A 13,403-nucleotide genomic window follows, 5' to 3' on the forward strand; every position below is an offset into this window, starting at 1 on the left:
ACAATCTCACATCTTGAAACCGACGTTTCCCATACAAAACTTATCGTTTTTCTTTTCATATCGTATTGCCCAGGGTGTTTCCAGAATAACACCAAAGAAAGGCAGACTTCCTGGCTCCTTTCCCACGTTTGTGCTCCACGTTTCTGAATTACACCATTGGCTTTTCGTTGCAATGGCATTCGTTATGTTCATTAGTACCTTTCTCTTTTAGACTTTACGGAGAACGGTGGATAGGTGCCTTTCCTCTGACAGAAACTTGAGACAAGTTAACGTTAGGGTCTGTCCAGCTGGAGACTAACTCAGCCAGCACCAACCCGCTCACCGCGTGCCCAGAGCAGTGCAGAGCCAACGGAAGGAGATCTGAACAGTTGTGTGATCTCTACCCTTGGGAGCTTCCAGTGTAGCTGGGAGGCGATGGGGAGAGAACTGGTCCGGGGCGGCTGAGGAAGTGCACTGAGGAAGTGGAGAAGCGAAGGGCAGTGGGGAAAGCTAGTCCAGTGTCAGCAGAAGAGCAGGTTGGGGCACTGGGTTGGGAAGGAGGGGTGGGGAAGTTTCCGGAACGGATGAGTGGCACCGTAGAAGGAAATGCGCTTGGAAGGGTCTCCCAGCTTAGTGTGCTCTTGGTTTCTCTTCTAGGAGCACGGACAGCAGGAGAGTTACAGGTGGTTTTCCCAGACCCCTTTGGCTGTTTCAGAGAAGACAGGGGCAGGAGGCCAAGGCACCAACAGGGAGCTGACAGGCAGCGGCTTGGCCTTGAGACAACAGCCCAGTAGATGTATTCCAGGGTAGAACTAAGGGACCTGTGACTGCACGGGAGGGGGCGAGGCAGACGGAAGCAGAGGGACCGCCTAGGTCTCCATCTCAAGTTCCTCGGCAGACGGGCAGAAACACCAGGAGGCCTCCCAGTGTGGAGGGCTAACGAGGAGGCACTGGGTTACCGGGCAGCAGTCTGTACTGCAGATACAAACTGGGAAACTATGGGGAGTCACCGGTATCGAGCAGAAGGCAGAGTAAATATTAAAACAGGCACTGGCCCTAAAACCCATGCCTGTCCACATTCTCAGTCTGTGGTAAAGGTGCCTGATGAGTGGCCGGCAGCACGGAAGGGCCGGGTGTCAGCGGCCACGGGCACTGGCAGGGCCCGGCCTAGTGCTTCCCCACCTGGTCCAGCCAGCCTCTGTGTCATCACTTCGCAAGGGCTCTGAGAAGACCCTCAAAGACTATTTTTCCTACTTGTGACTGTCCTTCGTAAGAGCTGTTTTTAAAACCCTAGTCTAAGGCAGGCAGAGGAGAGTCAAATTAAGATGGGAACAAAGGGGCGCCTGGGGGGCTCAGTGGGTTAAGCCTCCGCCTTCTGCTCAAGTCATGATCTCAGGGTCCTGGATTCGAGTCCTGCGTCGGGCTCTCTGCTCAGCGGGGAGCCTGCTTCCTCCTCGCTCTCTGCCTGCCTCTGCGTACTTGTGATCTCTCTGTCTCTGTCAAATAAATAAATAAAATCTTAAAAAAAACAACGATGGGAACAAGAGGGGGTGCCTGGCCGGCCTGGCTGGTGAAGCATCTGACTCTCCGTCTCAGCGTTGTGGGGTTGAGCCCCACCTTGGTCATGAAGATGGAACAAGAGGCCTAGTATCAGTGACCTCATGTTCTTTTGGAAATGAAAGAATTCAAACACAGAACGTATAAATAATGTACTGTATCTACTTTTCAAAATATTTGATCCCACACTGAAAACTTCACTTCAAAAGACAAAAGAAAAATCACAAGTTAGGTAACATACAAGTTTATTGAATAAATACATGCATTGTCATGTAAAATTAGTTGATCAAAAAGGACATTCTATAATAATAATTAAAAAACCCCCTCTGTTTCCCACTTGCAGCGGGCAGCGACCAGAGTGTAAACACACACACGCTGGTCGCACGGTTCCTGAAGGGCTGACCTCCTGCTGAAGCGTGTCAGCGACACGAACTCTCCTAGGGCAGAATGTACTTTGCAGTGCGTACAGCTGTGATCTGAAACCTGAAAACACCACTGCCACACTTCCATATTTTAAGGCACAGGATAAGCAACCCACATGTACAAACTAACAGAATTCAAATCCATTTAATTTTCCTCCCATTGGTTTGGCTCAATATAGAAAAGTTAACGTTCCCTTTTCCTGGACGAATTGATTATTAAGAACCAGTGATGAACATTTTGAGGACTCAAGTGTTCTCCACTCCAGGATCCTGGAGCGCCGAGTCTGGCCTCAGCGGTCATTCTCGCCCCTCCCCACGGGACAGAAGAGCTTCTCGGTAAATGCTCACGTTGCCACAGGACGGAATCACCTCGGGAAGCGTTTTACGTCTTTAGAATAGTCCCTTTCCTTTTTTCCTTTCCTTTCCAGCAGAACAGAACAAAGTCTGCTGCCAGAGGCCTCGGAACCTACAGAAGGGTCTGTCTCCAGGCTCCCCGGCCCCTGGGTCACAAGGCCCGTGTCATGCTGCTAACTGGCTTTCCACCTTTCATTGTATTTACTTTGTCTCATTTGTTAAATAAAATAAATCCATACGGTAAATATGTACCAAACAGGTGAGCACATGACTGCAAAACCCCAATGTTTAGGGTGTTGGTAAAAAGCATTGGTATGAAGCATTTCAGTGAGCAGTTCTCTCTTACAGATCATGCCAGAAGCCCTTCAACAGACTGAATGAAGAAAACAAATCTAATACCATGGGCGGGCAACCAGATTTAGTAAGTAGTTCCCTGCCTGCACCACACTACTAAAACACCACAGCTAATTTGTGTGCTCCTAGTTCGTGTGTGCACTGAAACATTAATAAACTCCCTCCTGTACATGAACATTGGACACGGCTGACAGTGAGGTTTCACTAACTAGGAAACGGTGAGGTTATGCAGTCTTTACGATGACGTGAAAAGTGCCGTGAACTACAGACTCCATTATGAACAAACCCATGGTTCCACGCGTCAGTTAAAACCAACGTGAAATCGCCGGAAGGCAGGAGTGTGCAGAAGTCACACCAGCGCCCACCACAGGCACTTTGGTATTTTGGTCACACGAGCAGTCCGTGAGTCCATGAGCTCTCCAGGTCCGGCCACCGAGTTCCACTCCCTCGGTCTCCGAGTACACGGCTCCAGAATGTTCTCATGGCGAAGGAAGTCCTTTGCATCAGACGCTTCTCAGAGACGCGCTCAGCCAACGACACGACTTGGGCACGTGAACATGCTATACTAACCCAAAAGGAAACAAATAACGCAAACCAAAGCTGTATAACAATATCCCAGTACTGAGGTCAGTCATGGCATAAAGTGAGGAGGCTCAGGAAATGGTCATTTACAATCACCAGCCGCGGAGCCGGAGCCCTCGGCCCAGCAGCCGGCAGCCTCGCGCAGGGAATCCGATGGACAACGTGGCACCGATGGCCGGATGGATGAGCTGTTGGTTTTCAAACCGACTTCCCGCCTACTTAAGACCCACCCCACACACTTCATGGTGACCACGTGAGCCTGTCTTCACAGGCTGGGAAAACACTGAAAATCTGTGTTCTATTTTAGGGAGTGTAACTGTGTATCTGTGTACTACTTCGTGAATAACTTGTATCAAGCAATTAAAAATAAACTTAAGACGTTTCATTTTGCATAAGAAATTTCAAACTAGGGCCCCACGATTCATGGATCATGGCAACGCCCTTCGCATTCTGCATTACTCAGCTCCACTCTTCCCAATACGCACTCAACTCTCAACGAGACATCTTTAAGAAACTGGTAGTATTTGGAATACTTTCATCATTCATGATGGGCAGAAAGATACTAATATTTAAACTTTTAGCCTTTTTAATAAGAAACACCATAAAACTGGTCACTGAGAACTTTACCCTGCGAAGACAAAGTGATTATCTGTCATAAGAATTTAATACATTTTAGAAGAAAAAAAAATATATTTCCTTAATCCATTTTCTTCGGAATTCAAACCAGCATGTAGAGATTATAAAAAATAGTCTATTTACATGGCATAGTGTACCCCAGTGTGTACAAAACAAGGCAACAGTAAAGCACATACATACATCTGGTTCCTGGCAGAGAAAACAGACAAACCTCTTTATGTGACACAGTAACTAACTGCTACCCTATTACACACTATTGTAACAGGTGAAATACTAGAGAAAATTAAACATATAAAATCTAACGATAATATTGGCCAAATATGCCTAAAATGTCAACATGGTTTATAAAACTATGAAGATTTATATAACTAAATACAGTGAAATTATAAAACCAGTATTGGTACATGTGCGGGAGGGTGCGCTCTGAGCACACAGGGTGGGTGGGGACACCGGGGCAGGCTCCTCGCGCCAGATGGACTACGTCACCACGTGTGGTCTCGTGCCATCTTCTGTGAGGTCGTACCTAGGGGTGCACAGGGAGAGGAGGACAGACCTGAGGTCAGCTGGGGACAGTGCTGTGAAGGAAACACACAGGGCTCATCTGCGGTGGGACACTCACCACTGGGTCCAACCCCTGGCTAGTTCTTCGGACGCCAGACCGACCAACACCTGTGGACAGAACGACACTAGTCACAGTGGGAGGAGCAGCCCCTGCGCACACGCCCCCAAATCCTCCCAGCCTCCCCCTGCCTCAGCACGGAACTCCACTCTCTGCTATCTTGAGGCTTTCCCGGTCGTGTTCTGGGCGCTAGGACCCCTGTGAATGATACGGCGGGTCACATCCAAGAGCCCCACCCTGTACCCAGCAGTCTCAAAGTTCTGCTAAGACTCAGTGCTGACGAGTCACAGAAATCCTGGCGCAGGTGCCACTAACAGCAGCACGGCTGGTACAGATCACCGTCACCGGGAGCTCTAACCGAAAACTCCCTCTTCCCTAACCTGACCTCTGTGTGTATTTAATATTAAAGAACATATAATCTTATGCAGGAGTTACATGTGAATTTAGACAAAGACTAGAATAAATTCAGAAAATAAAGCCACTAATCTGTTAGGTGAGTAATATGCTAACTATATGAATATGTAAAAATAACCTTCAGGACGTCCTCAAGGTTTTAAACAGCACAGTCTTCCACAGTCTACTATTTTATGAAGAAGCATAATTACAAAGGAAGTTTACCCTTTTCTACTTATTTAAGTATGGTCTTAAAAAAAATGCATTTTGGGTAAGAGTTTAATGTTCATAAAATATAGGCACTGACCAAGGCTATTCCCAAGCTTACTTTGCCAAGAAGCCCTTTGTCTTTGGACAGGAAACCACCGCTGTTCTTCACTGCCACGTCCAATGTCCTCCTCTGCACTTCTGGTAACGAAACACTGAAATCAAAGCTGACGTGGAAAAAAGAGGACCTTCCTTAAATTTCCCCAGTAACTTTACGGTATTTTATTTTAACTAAAAAATGACATTTCTGCTGATGAGACAGTTCCAAATGTTATGTTGATTTTTTATTACACAATTGAGCTCTGTTCAGTGTTTGGATCTGGCATTTCCTAAAAACTCAAAAACAAATTTTTCCCATTATTTTCCAAACATACGTGGGGACTCTCGCACCGTTAAGTAGGGGAAAGGCCCTAGTGCCCGTGGCCCCCTCACGTGAGGGAGGGATGCTGTGTTTATAACAGTTACAGCAACGTGGTGGGGGGCGGGGCACACTGGGGATGTTTACAGGACACATCGGGGGTCCACACAAGTTCATCATCCAGGCCTAAAGACTACAGAGCACGAACCACCACCCCTGGGTGAGCGAACTAAGTGACATGCACATGGAAGGGACAGGTCTGCAGTGCACATTTTAATGGCTGAAGTCAGTTGCCACGAACTAAAATGCATCCAGGGCACCAAGTCTTCAAAGCTGGCTGGTGCCTGGCTGTTGTGAGGCAGGGTCTCTGGCAAAGCAGAGGACAGAGAGCCTGAGGCCCTGCAGGGCCATGGTTGGAATGCAGCTGGCCTCTGCATGGGGCAGCAGCAGCCAGAAACCCAGGCTTGCAGGTGGAGAACCCTTACAGGCTTCGAGGTAAGCGAGAGCACGGTCAAAACACGCCCGCACCAGGACTTGGCGCACCTGCCCGTTTACGACCGTGGTTAAACAGAATGGTTGGCGTGAAGTTACGACCAGTGCCTTTAAAGATAAATGTAAACAGAAGTGACAGATACTTTGACACCACCGGACTTTGATTTCCCAAAACGCTAGTGGATTTTTAGCTACAGAGCTGTGACATGCGACACCCAGTCTGCACAGACTGAGGTTTACGTACGGGGGGCCTGAGGACTCTAGAGGCCCCCTCCCCAGACCCTCTCTGGAGATGAGCACATCAGATGCCAGCACCAGCAGCATGACATTTACCAGGACAAACCTTTAAAGAGATCTGCAAAAATGTTAAACAATAATGACATTTATTTATATACATATTTTTTTAATTGCTTTGGAAACTAGTTGTTTTTCAGAAAACATTTTACGATGTTATAGGTTTACTATTGTTTTTTAAAATAAAATTTAAAATCAAGCATTGGGTCTTGTAGGTAAGTGATGAACCACTCAATTCTACTCCTGAAACTGTAATTACACTATATGTTCACTAACTAGAATTTAAATAAAAATGTGAAGGAAAAAATTTTTAATTCTCAAGTTTTTATTTATAACTCAAAAACCAAAAGATACAACCCCACAAAATAAAGTTCTTTAAGGTCCTCAATCATGAGTCTCTCTTCCACAGTGTCCACAGCTTGGACTTCCTAGGTATGGTGCTTCTAGATGAAGTTCAACATGTTTATTTATGCAATAAGTCTGGCTAGTCTGTGGGCGCTAATGTGGAGCTCTTCACAGACACTTTGCAACACGGTGTTGGTCTGAATGCACCAGTCATTCAAAGGTATTGATCAAGCCTTCCCGATCTGAGGAATCAAGAGGCTGTGCCCCACCCCACCCCGAGTCAGTGTCATACCTCTGGTCAAACACGGGGTTCAGTGTTTTCTTTGACACGTGTGTTTTTCTCCTTCCTGATCTCCTCTTGTCTGGTAACAAATACATGCGGACATAGGGGTCAGAGCCATCTTCAGAGAAGGCAATGAGATTTCTTATGACACAAACCAGAGAACACTAGATATTAGAATCCGGGAAAGTGACAGTAAGCGTCATGCTCAAGTTCACAGTTCTGATTTCCCATTTACTCAAACACTGAGAAGCACGACGGAGCAAAGTGCGCTTCTGTCTTCACCTGTCTTCACCCTGGGCTCGCCCGCTGGCGGAGGCGACTTCTGCCTCCATCTCCCGAGCCCAGTATTTGGGGGACATTCTGGTACCTTGCTCTACTTTAACGTACTTACACTGTGTCTTCTCCCAGGGAGGGAGAGGCCTTCCTTCTGGCTGGGGGAAGCAGCCCTTGGCAGACCCCAGCGAGGCCACGCCCTCCTTGGGGCCAGCTCAGCGGCTCCCTCCTCTCCGCCCTTCGCTCACCCGAACCTTTCACCTCCTCTGTGCGGCCCTCGCTGCTCTGCTCTAAGGACAACTGGCCTGAGCCAGACACAGTCCGGCACTTAATTACATGCAATCACTTCAAATTATTTTCTTACTGATCAGCTTGAAAATCTAGCTGGGGATTATTTGGTGAAACGGTAATTCTCTCACCGCAAGAGTACATAAGGTGCTCAAGAAACAGGTGCGAAATGGAACCCTACACTTACACAGTTTTCTAAATGTCACTAATTTCAACTTCCTATGTTTCTAAAAGTCTTTTGCAAGATCCAAATATTTATGTCATACATTTATATCGTAAACGTAAGACAAGTTACCTAAAAAGGAAATAATTAGTTGGCTGCGCACTGTCATCACTAATCAGATACAAATTATAGCAACACCGGCATCTCATGTGACACTTATTACATTGGTGTACTGTACGAACCACTGTTCCCGATTGGGGGTTGGGGGAAGGCACACCTGTACCCTCAGGTGCCAGCGTGAACTGGTATGCCACAGAAACAGTCCTGAGAGAGACGACTGGCAATGCCATCATGAGCCCATAAACTTTTCTGGATCTTTCGAATTGATATAAACTTACTCCTGGAAATTTAACCCCAAAGAGACACTTGAAGAAAAGATATTTTTGTTACCACGTTACATGTAATACTAAATATCCAGGATGACAACTGAAGAGTCTATTACAAAGCAGCCCAAATGGCTTTGAATAGAAGATATTCACCTACGAAATAACGACGAGACCAAAGCAAGGACACAACACTGAATACTAGGGTTATGGTACAATCTCGTGACTTTGGTGAGGCCAGAACTCAGTGCTCTGCTCCCCGTGTAACGGCTGCCCGGGGCCCCAGCTCACCTGCAGGAGTGCACGACCACCACGAGTTTGTTCCTCTGGGAGCTGTGCCGGATGGTCAGCTGGATCTGCCCCAGAGGCGACTGGCCCAGGGTCGTCCCACTGGGGAAGCAAAGCATAAGGTTAACGCTCTCCTCAGAACTGAAGGCCGTGTGTCCCTGGCACGGAAGGAACCACACTGCCCGTGGACGGAACAAAGTCTGAACTTTGGACTCTCCATCAACCAGCTGAACGCACAATTCAAGCAAGGGTTCCACGTAACTTAGCTTGTTCAGTTAGGATGCACGGTAAAAATGAGACTCCGAGGTTCTGTCACTCCCCAAACGACAGACGCTTGCTCAAAGCCCCACACACGTTGCGTGCTCTGTCCAGCAGATTCTCTGACAAAACAGGACCCCTTGGCTTTCTCTCTCAGGGCTGAGGCACAGACTCCCAAGACCGTGCCGGCTACTCCCCAGACTTGGTTCCTGAGAGAAGGTGCTTTCTTATTTAAAATTCTAGTGTTGCTTTTAAAGCGAGAGAGGAATGGACTGGTTTCTTTTTCCCAAAACGGGGGACGTGGTCAAGGACGAAGGCGAGAAGTGTGCTGTGGGGGTCCCAGACCTGCACCCTCCCTCTCCCCGAAGGAGCGTCATTTCAGCTCTGCCTCCCTTCCTACTCCTCAACACACCCCTGAGAACGACAGGCAGGAAGAACAGCTGCAAAGGGCAAGTTGATTCCTTCCACTGAGAGGAAAAGGCTAACGTCTGAAGCTTGTGATAACTGGAAGCTGTATGCCTCCTCTCAAGAACGCAGGGGCACATTTATGAATCCAAACACTAGACAACAACAGCCAGAGGTCAGAACGCTAAGCACACAGGACGTGTGGTGATAGCACAGACACAGTCGCTGTGCTCAGAGCACACATCAGCTCTAGATCCCGTCTTCCTGGTCTGAGGACAGGCACACCACAGCTTCAGACCCTTTTCTATTCATGGAACCTGTTACCCACTGCTTCCTGATCCTTAAATGAGCCAAATATTAGGTCCAAGAAAACAGGAGGTTTATTTTCAAAGTCAAGGACTCAGTGAGCCAAAGGCCAAAGCCACCTCAAGTTCTTCTAACTAACTTAAGATGATGTTCCCTCTGCAGCAGGAAAGAACAAAGGAGGTGTCTAATTACTTCTCCAGCTGCCGAAGTCTCTGACGAAGCTCCTGGGTGGCGATGGGCAGTGATATGTCTGAAGCTATGCTTGGGGTGGGCTCCTTAACGGAGACATGGCTGGGGGAGCAGGTGGCACCGGTCTGGAGGCTGGAGGAGCTCCTGCCCAGGTCTCGCGGCCCCTGGGGGCTGGCCTCCACGGGCTGGGTTCTCTCTTCCATGCCAGGCTTGCTGCTGCTCCCCATGACTGGAGTGCACGGGGCTGTGCTGCCGTCACCAGAGCCTGGTGATGCAGACTTCTGAGATCTCACAGATACCTTCCTCCCTTCTTTAGAAACAGAGGGTCGCTTTACTTGAGCTGAGTGTTGGTGGTCTGGAGACCTTTCTTGCTTTTCGAGGTGGAGTACCTAGAAGTGAAAATAAACATAAAATTAAAGTCAGTGACACACACACACACACACACACACCAAAGTCAGTGACACTAGGGGCGCCTGGGTGGCTCAGACATTGAGTACCTGCCTTGGGCTCGGGTCACTATATCAGAGTCCTGGGACAGAGTCCCGCATTGGGCTCCCTGCTCAGCGGGAAGCCTGCTTCTCTGTCTCCCACTCCCCCTGCTTGTGTTCCCTCTCTCGCTGTGTTTCTCTTCCTGTCTCTCTTTCTGTCAAGTAAATAAATAAAAAAATACAATCTTAAAAAAAAAAAAAAAAGTCAGTGACACTAGAACAGCCTGATACCTGAATGAGGTCAGATATAGTCATTTGCAAACGTTTCTTTAAAAGCTGGCACGAACATTCTGAGCGGTCCAGTCCATATGTTCACTCACTCTACTGTTAGAGTAATGGCATGTGACAGCTTAGAAAAAGTGAAGTCTGACGAATCAGAGTGTCACTTCTGTGCCGTCAATGCCACTTCTGGGTGTTTCTCTTCAGCCTCTTCCATCTGCACACGTTCCCACACAGTTGCGGGTGACGTCACTGCTGGGTGAGCACGGGCTGCGTGCCCCCAAGAAGGGAAGGGCGGCAAGGAGACCCTGCCCAGCGGTCACTACACACGGCAGCGTCGGTGCGGGGTAGGCCTCACGCTCCTCAGCTCGCGTGAGGACGCGGACCGTGTGCTTTGCTGGCGTTCGTCCGTCGTGGCCGGGTGGGCAGCACTCTGCTGAGCAGAGCCCGTGCTCCCAGCCCTGCAGCTGGGGTCACTGGGATGGCGCCGCCTTTCCCTGCCTCTGTTGCAAAGCTGCAGCAGACATCTTTCTGTTCAAGGTCTCTCTGCATTCTGCCCTTTACTGAAAGTCAGACTTGCAGGGAAAGGGTTCCTGGTTCAAGGGGCTCTATCGTTCATGGCCGGGAGACACCGCAGGCCTTCCTGCAGAAACTACGCCGGTCCCCAGAGTCGGGACCGAGTGCAAAGAGACCATGTATGCTGCATCCTCCACTAAGTTTCCTTTAATTTTTTAAAAAAGTGGGTTCTTTTTAATTTGCATTTTAAAAATTAGTGAGTTAGAGCATTTTTCATCTGTTTGCCAACTTCATTAATTTTGAACATTTCCTTAGGCATTCCTAAGGATCACTATCTATTTTAGACACAAACTTTTTTGTTTGTAATGTCTACCACCTTGTAGAATTTTATTAATTTTTCCCTCTGAATGACTTTTGAAAATTTAACTTGGCCTGCTTCGAGCAATCAAAAACACCAACTTGGGCAGATGTCTGAGTCCAAGCCTCAATTCTCTCTCCCTTGGGCATCTGGAAACGGTCAGCAGTAGTCTCTGCTCCGCACACGAGTGCCCCAGGCCCTCTGCCCTTCTCTGGAGCAGGGCCCATGAGCGTGAGCTGTGCTGCTCGTCACCCCGTGCGCTCTCCCACGTGCTGCCGAAGACTACAGTACCCTGAGGGCGATCTTCATCTTCAGAGTGCTGTTGGGCCCTGAATTACTGAGCTGGAAGCGCTGGTTCATGGTCATGTCGTCACTGGTGAGCAGCTGACTGAGAGGGATCTTCAGATGCCCCAGAGAACACTGATGCTGTTCATCTTTGACCTGAGGGACACACGACAGAACACACTCAGCTGGGAAGGTAAAGACCAGAAAGCATAGAAGTGTCCCAAATCCAGTCTTTATTTTTTTTTATTTTTTATTTTTTTTAAAAGATTTTATTTATTATTTATTTGAGAGAGAGACAGGGAGAGAGAGCACGAGCAAGGAGAAGGGCAGAGAGAGAAGCAGACTCCCCGTGGAGCTGGGAGCCCGATGCGGGACTCGATCCCGGGACTCCGAGATCATGACCTGAGCCGAAGGCAGTCGTCCAACCCACTGAGCCACCCAGGCATCCCCCAAATCCAGTCTTTAAAAAACACTTCTGCCATCTCTAAGGTTGGGCTCTCGTAAATGACTCACACAATGGACGCACTCAGAATGCTGTGATGGGTGAGGTTACATTGTGCCCAAGCCCCACCTCCTCACCACAGTTATAATGAGCACAGATGGAGCACTGTGTTTCAAGAATCCGTAAGAACCGTGAGTTAAGAGGCAGCAGTCTACACAAATCCGAAGATTAGGAAGAAATGTCTTAAATTCTGTGAAAACGGTGACAACACACATTCATGGTGATAGGTCTATCAAGTTTCTACTGGTAATACTTGTTTACAGAGAAGAACATTTCTAAGTGTCTTTTATTTTTTAAAAAGATTTTATTTGACAGAGAAAAAGCACTAGTAGGGGGAGCAGCAGATGGGAGAACCAGGTTCCCCGCTGAGCAGGGAGCCCGATGAGGGACTCAATCCCGGGACCCTGGGATCATGACCCGAGCCGAAGGCAAATACGTAACCGACAGAGCCACCCAGGTGCCCCTTCTAAGTGCCTTTTAAACACTTCCTATTTAAAATCTACCTGGTTGTTCTGAAAATTCGTAGTATACACTTTAAGGGCAAGGCAATTTCTGTCTCCTGAATAAGAGCCTTTAGCATTACTTCTATAACCGGTGTTATTCCTGTTAGAGTGTTGTAATACAAAATAGCTTTGTTTTTTAAATATATTCTTTTTTTAAAGTAGGCCCCATGCCCAAAGTGGGGCTTGAACTCATGATCCTGAAATCAAGATCTCCATGCTCTAGCTACTGAACCATCCAGGCGTCCCAGTAATACAAAAGAGTTTAACCAAACAGAGTAAGAACTCTGGAGATTTCATGGGCTATGAAAGTAAGTAGTCAAAGATGCTAACTAAACGTGAACATTTAAAAGCCTGATTGCTTCTTTTTTTTTTTTTTTAAGATTTTATTTATTTATTTGACAGACAGAGATCACAAGTAGGCAGAGAGGCAGGCAGAGAGAGACAGAGAGAGGAGGAAGCAGGCTCCCTGCAGAGCAGAGAGCCTGATGTGGGGCTCGATCCCAGGACCCTGGGATCATGACCCGAGCCGAAGGCAGAGGCTTTAACCCACTGAGCCACCCAGGCGCCCCTGCTTACTTCTTTTTAAACTGTAATCATAAAAGCATTTTTAACAAGATTTTATTTGTTTGAGAGAGAGTGGGTGTGCACATGCATAAGCAGGGGGAGGGACAGAGGAACAAGCAGACCCCGTAGCTGAGCAGGGAGCCTGCCATGGGGCTCCATCCTAGGACCCTGAGATCGTGACCTGAGCTGAAGGCAAGACACTTAACCAACTAAGCCACCCAGGTGTCCCTTAAATAAATAAAATTAAAAAAAAAAATTAAAGATCCTTTAAGTATAGATTATTTGAAAAATAGTACAATTTATGAAGAACAAATCAGCTAGACAAATACAAAATAAACAATTAGCTAAGCATACACATTTTGTAGGAAACAGAAAGCAGAAATATAAAAGAGCAAACACAGGAGAGCAGACACAGGAAGCTGGGCGTGACTGACAGTCCAGGAGCTGTGATAACCCACTGCAAGACGTGCCCTCTCAGAC

General features: G+C 47.7%; 1 protein-coding gene across 3 annotated transcripts in view; it reads right to left on the minus strand.

Moving 5' to 3' along the window:
• Positions 1 to 1,764: 1,764 nt before the first annotated feature.
• The window catches only part of ESYT2 (extended synaptotagmin 2), a 78,779-nt gene continuing 67,140 nt past the window's right edge, over positions 1,765 to 13,403 (minus strand). For all 3 annotated transcript variants that reach the window (XM_044246937.1, XM_044246936.1, XM_044246935.1), the window contains 7 exons: positions 11,361 to 11,510; positions 9,492 to 9,877; positions 8,334 to 8,432; positions 6,945 to 7,076; positions 5,225 to 5,330; positions 4,504 to 4,553; positions 1,765 to 4,407 (listed from right to left, as the gene is read on the minus strand). In XM_044246937.1, coding sequence (XP_044102872.1) covers positions 4,362 to 4,407; positions 4,504 to 4,553; positions 5,225 to 5,330; positions 6,945 to 7,076; positions 8,334 to 8,432; positions 9,492 to 9,877; positions 11,361 to 11,510 — 969 coding nt within the window. In that variant the 3' untranslated portion in view covers positions 1,765 to 4,361. The remainder of the gene's footprint in view (positions 4,408 to 4,503; positions 4,554 to 5,224; positions 5,331 to 6,944; positions 7,077 to 8,333; positions 8,433 to 9,491; positions 9,878 to 11,360; positions 11,511 to 13,403) is intronic.

This window comes from Neovison vison, chromosome 4 (genome assembly GCF_020171115.1).
Source record: "Neovison vison isolate M4711 chromosome 4, ASM_NN_V1, whole genome shotgun sequence".
Lineage (NCBI taxonomy): Eukaryota > Metazoa > Chordata > Mammalia > Carnivora > Mustelidae > Neogale > Neogale vison.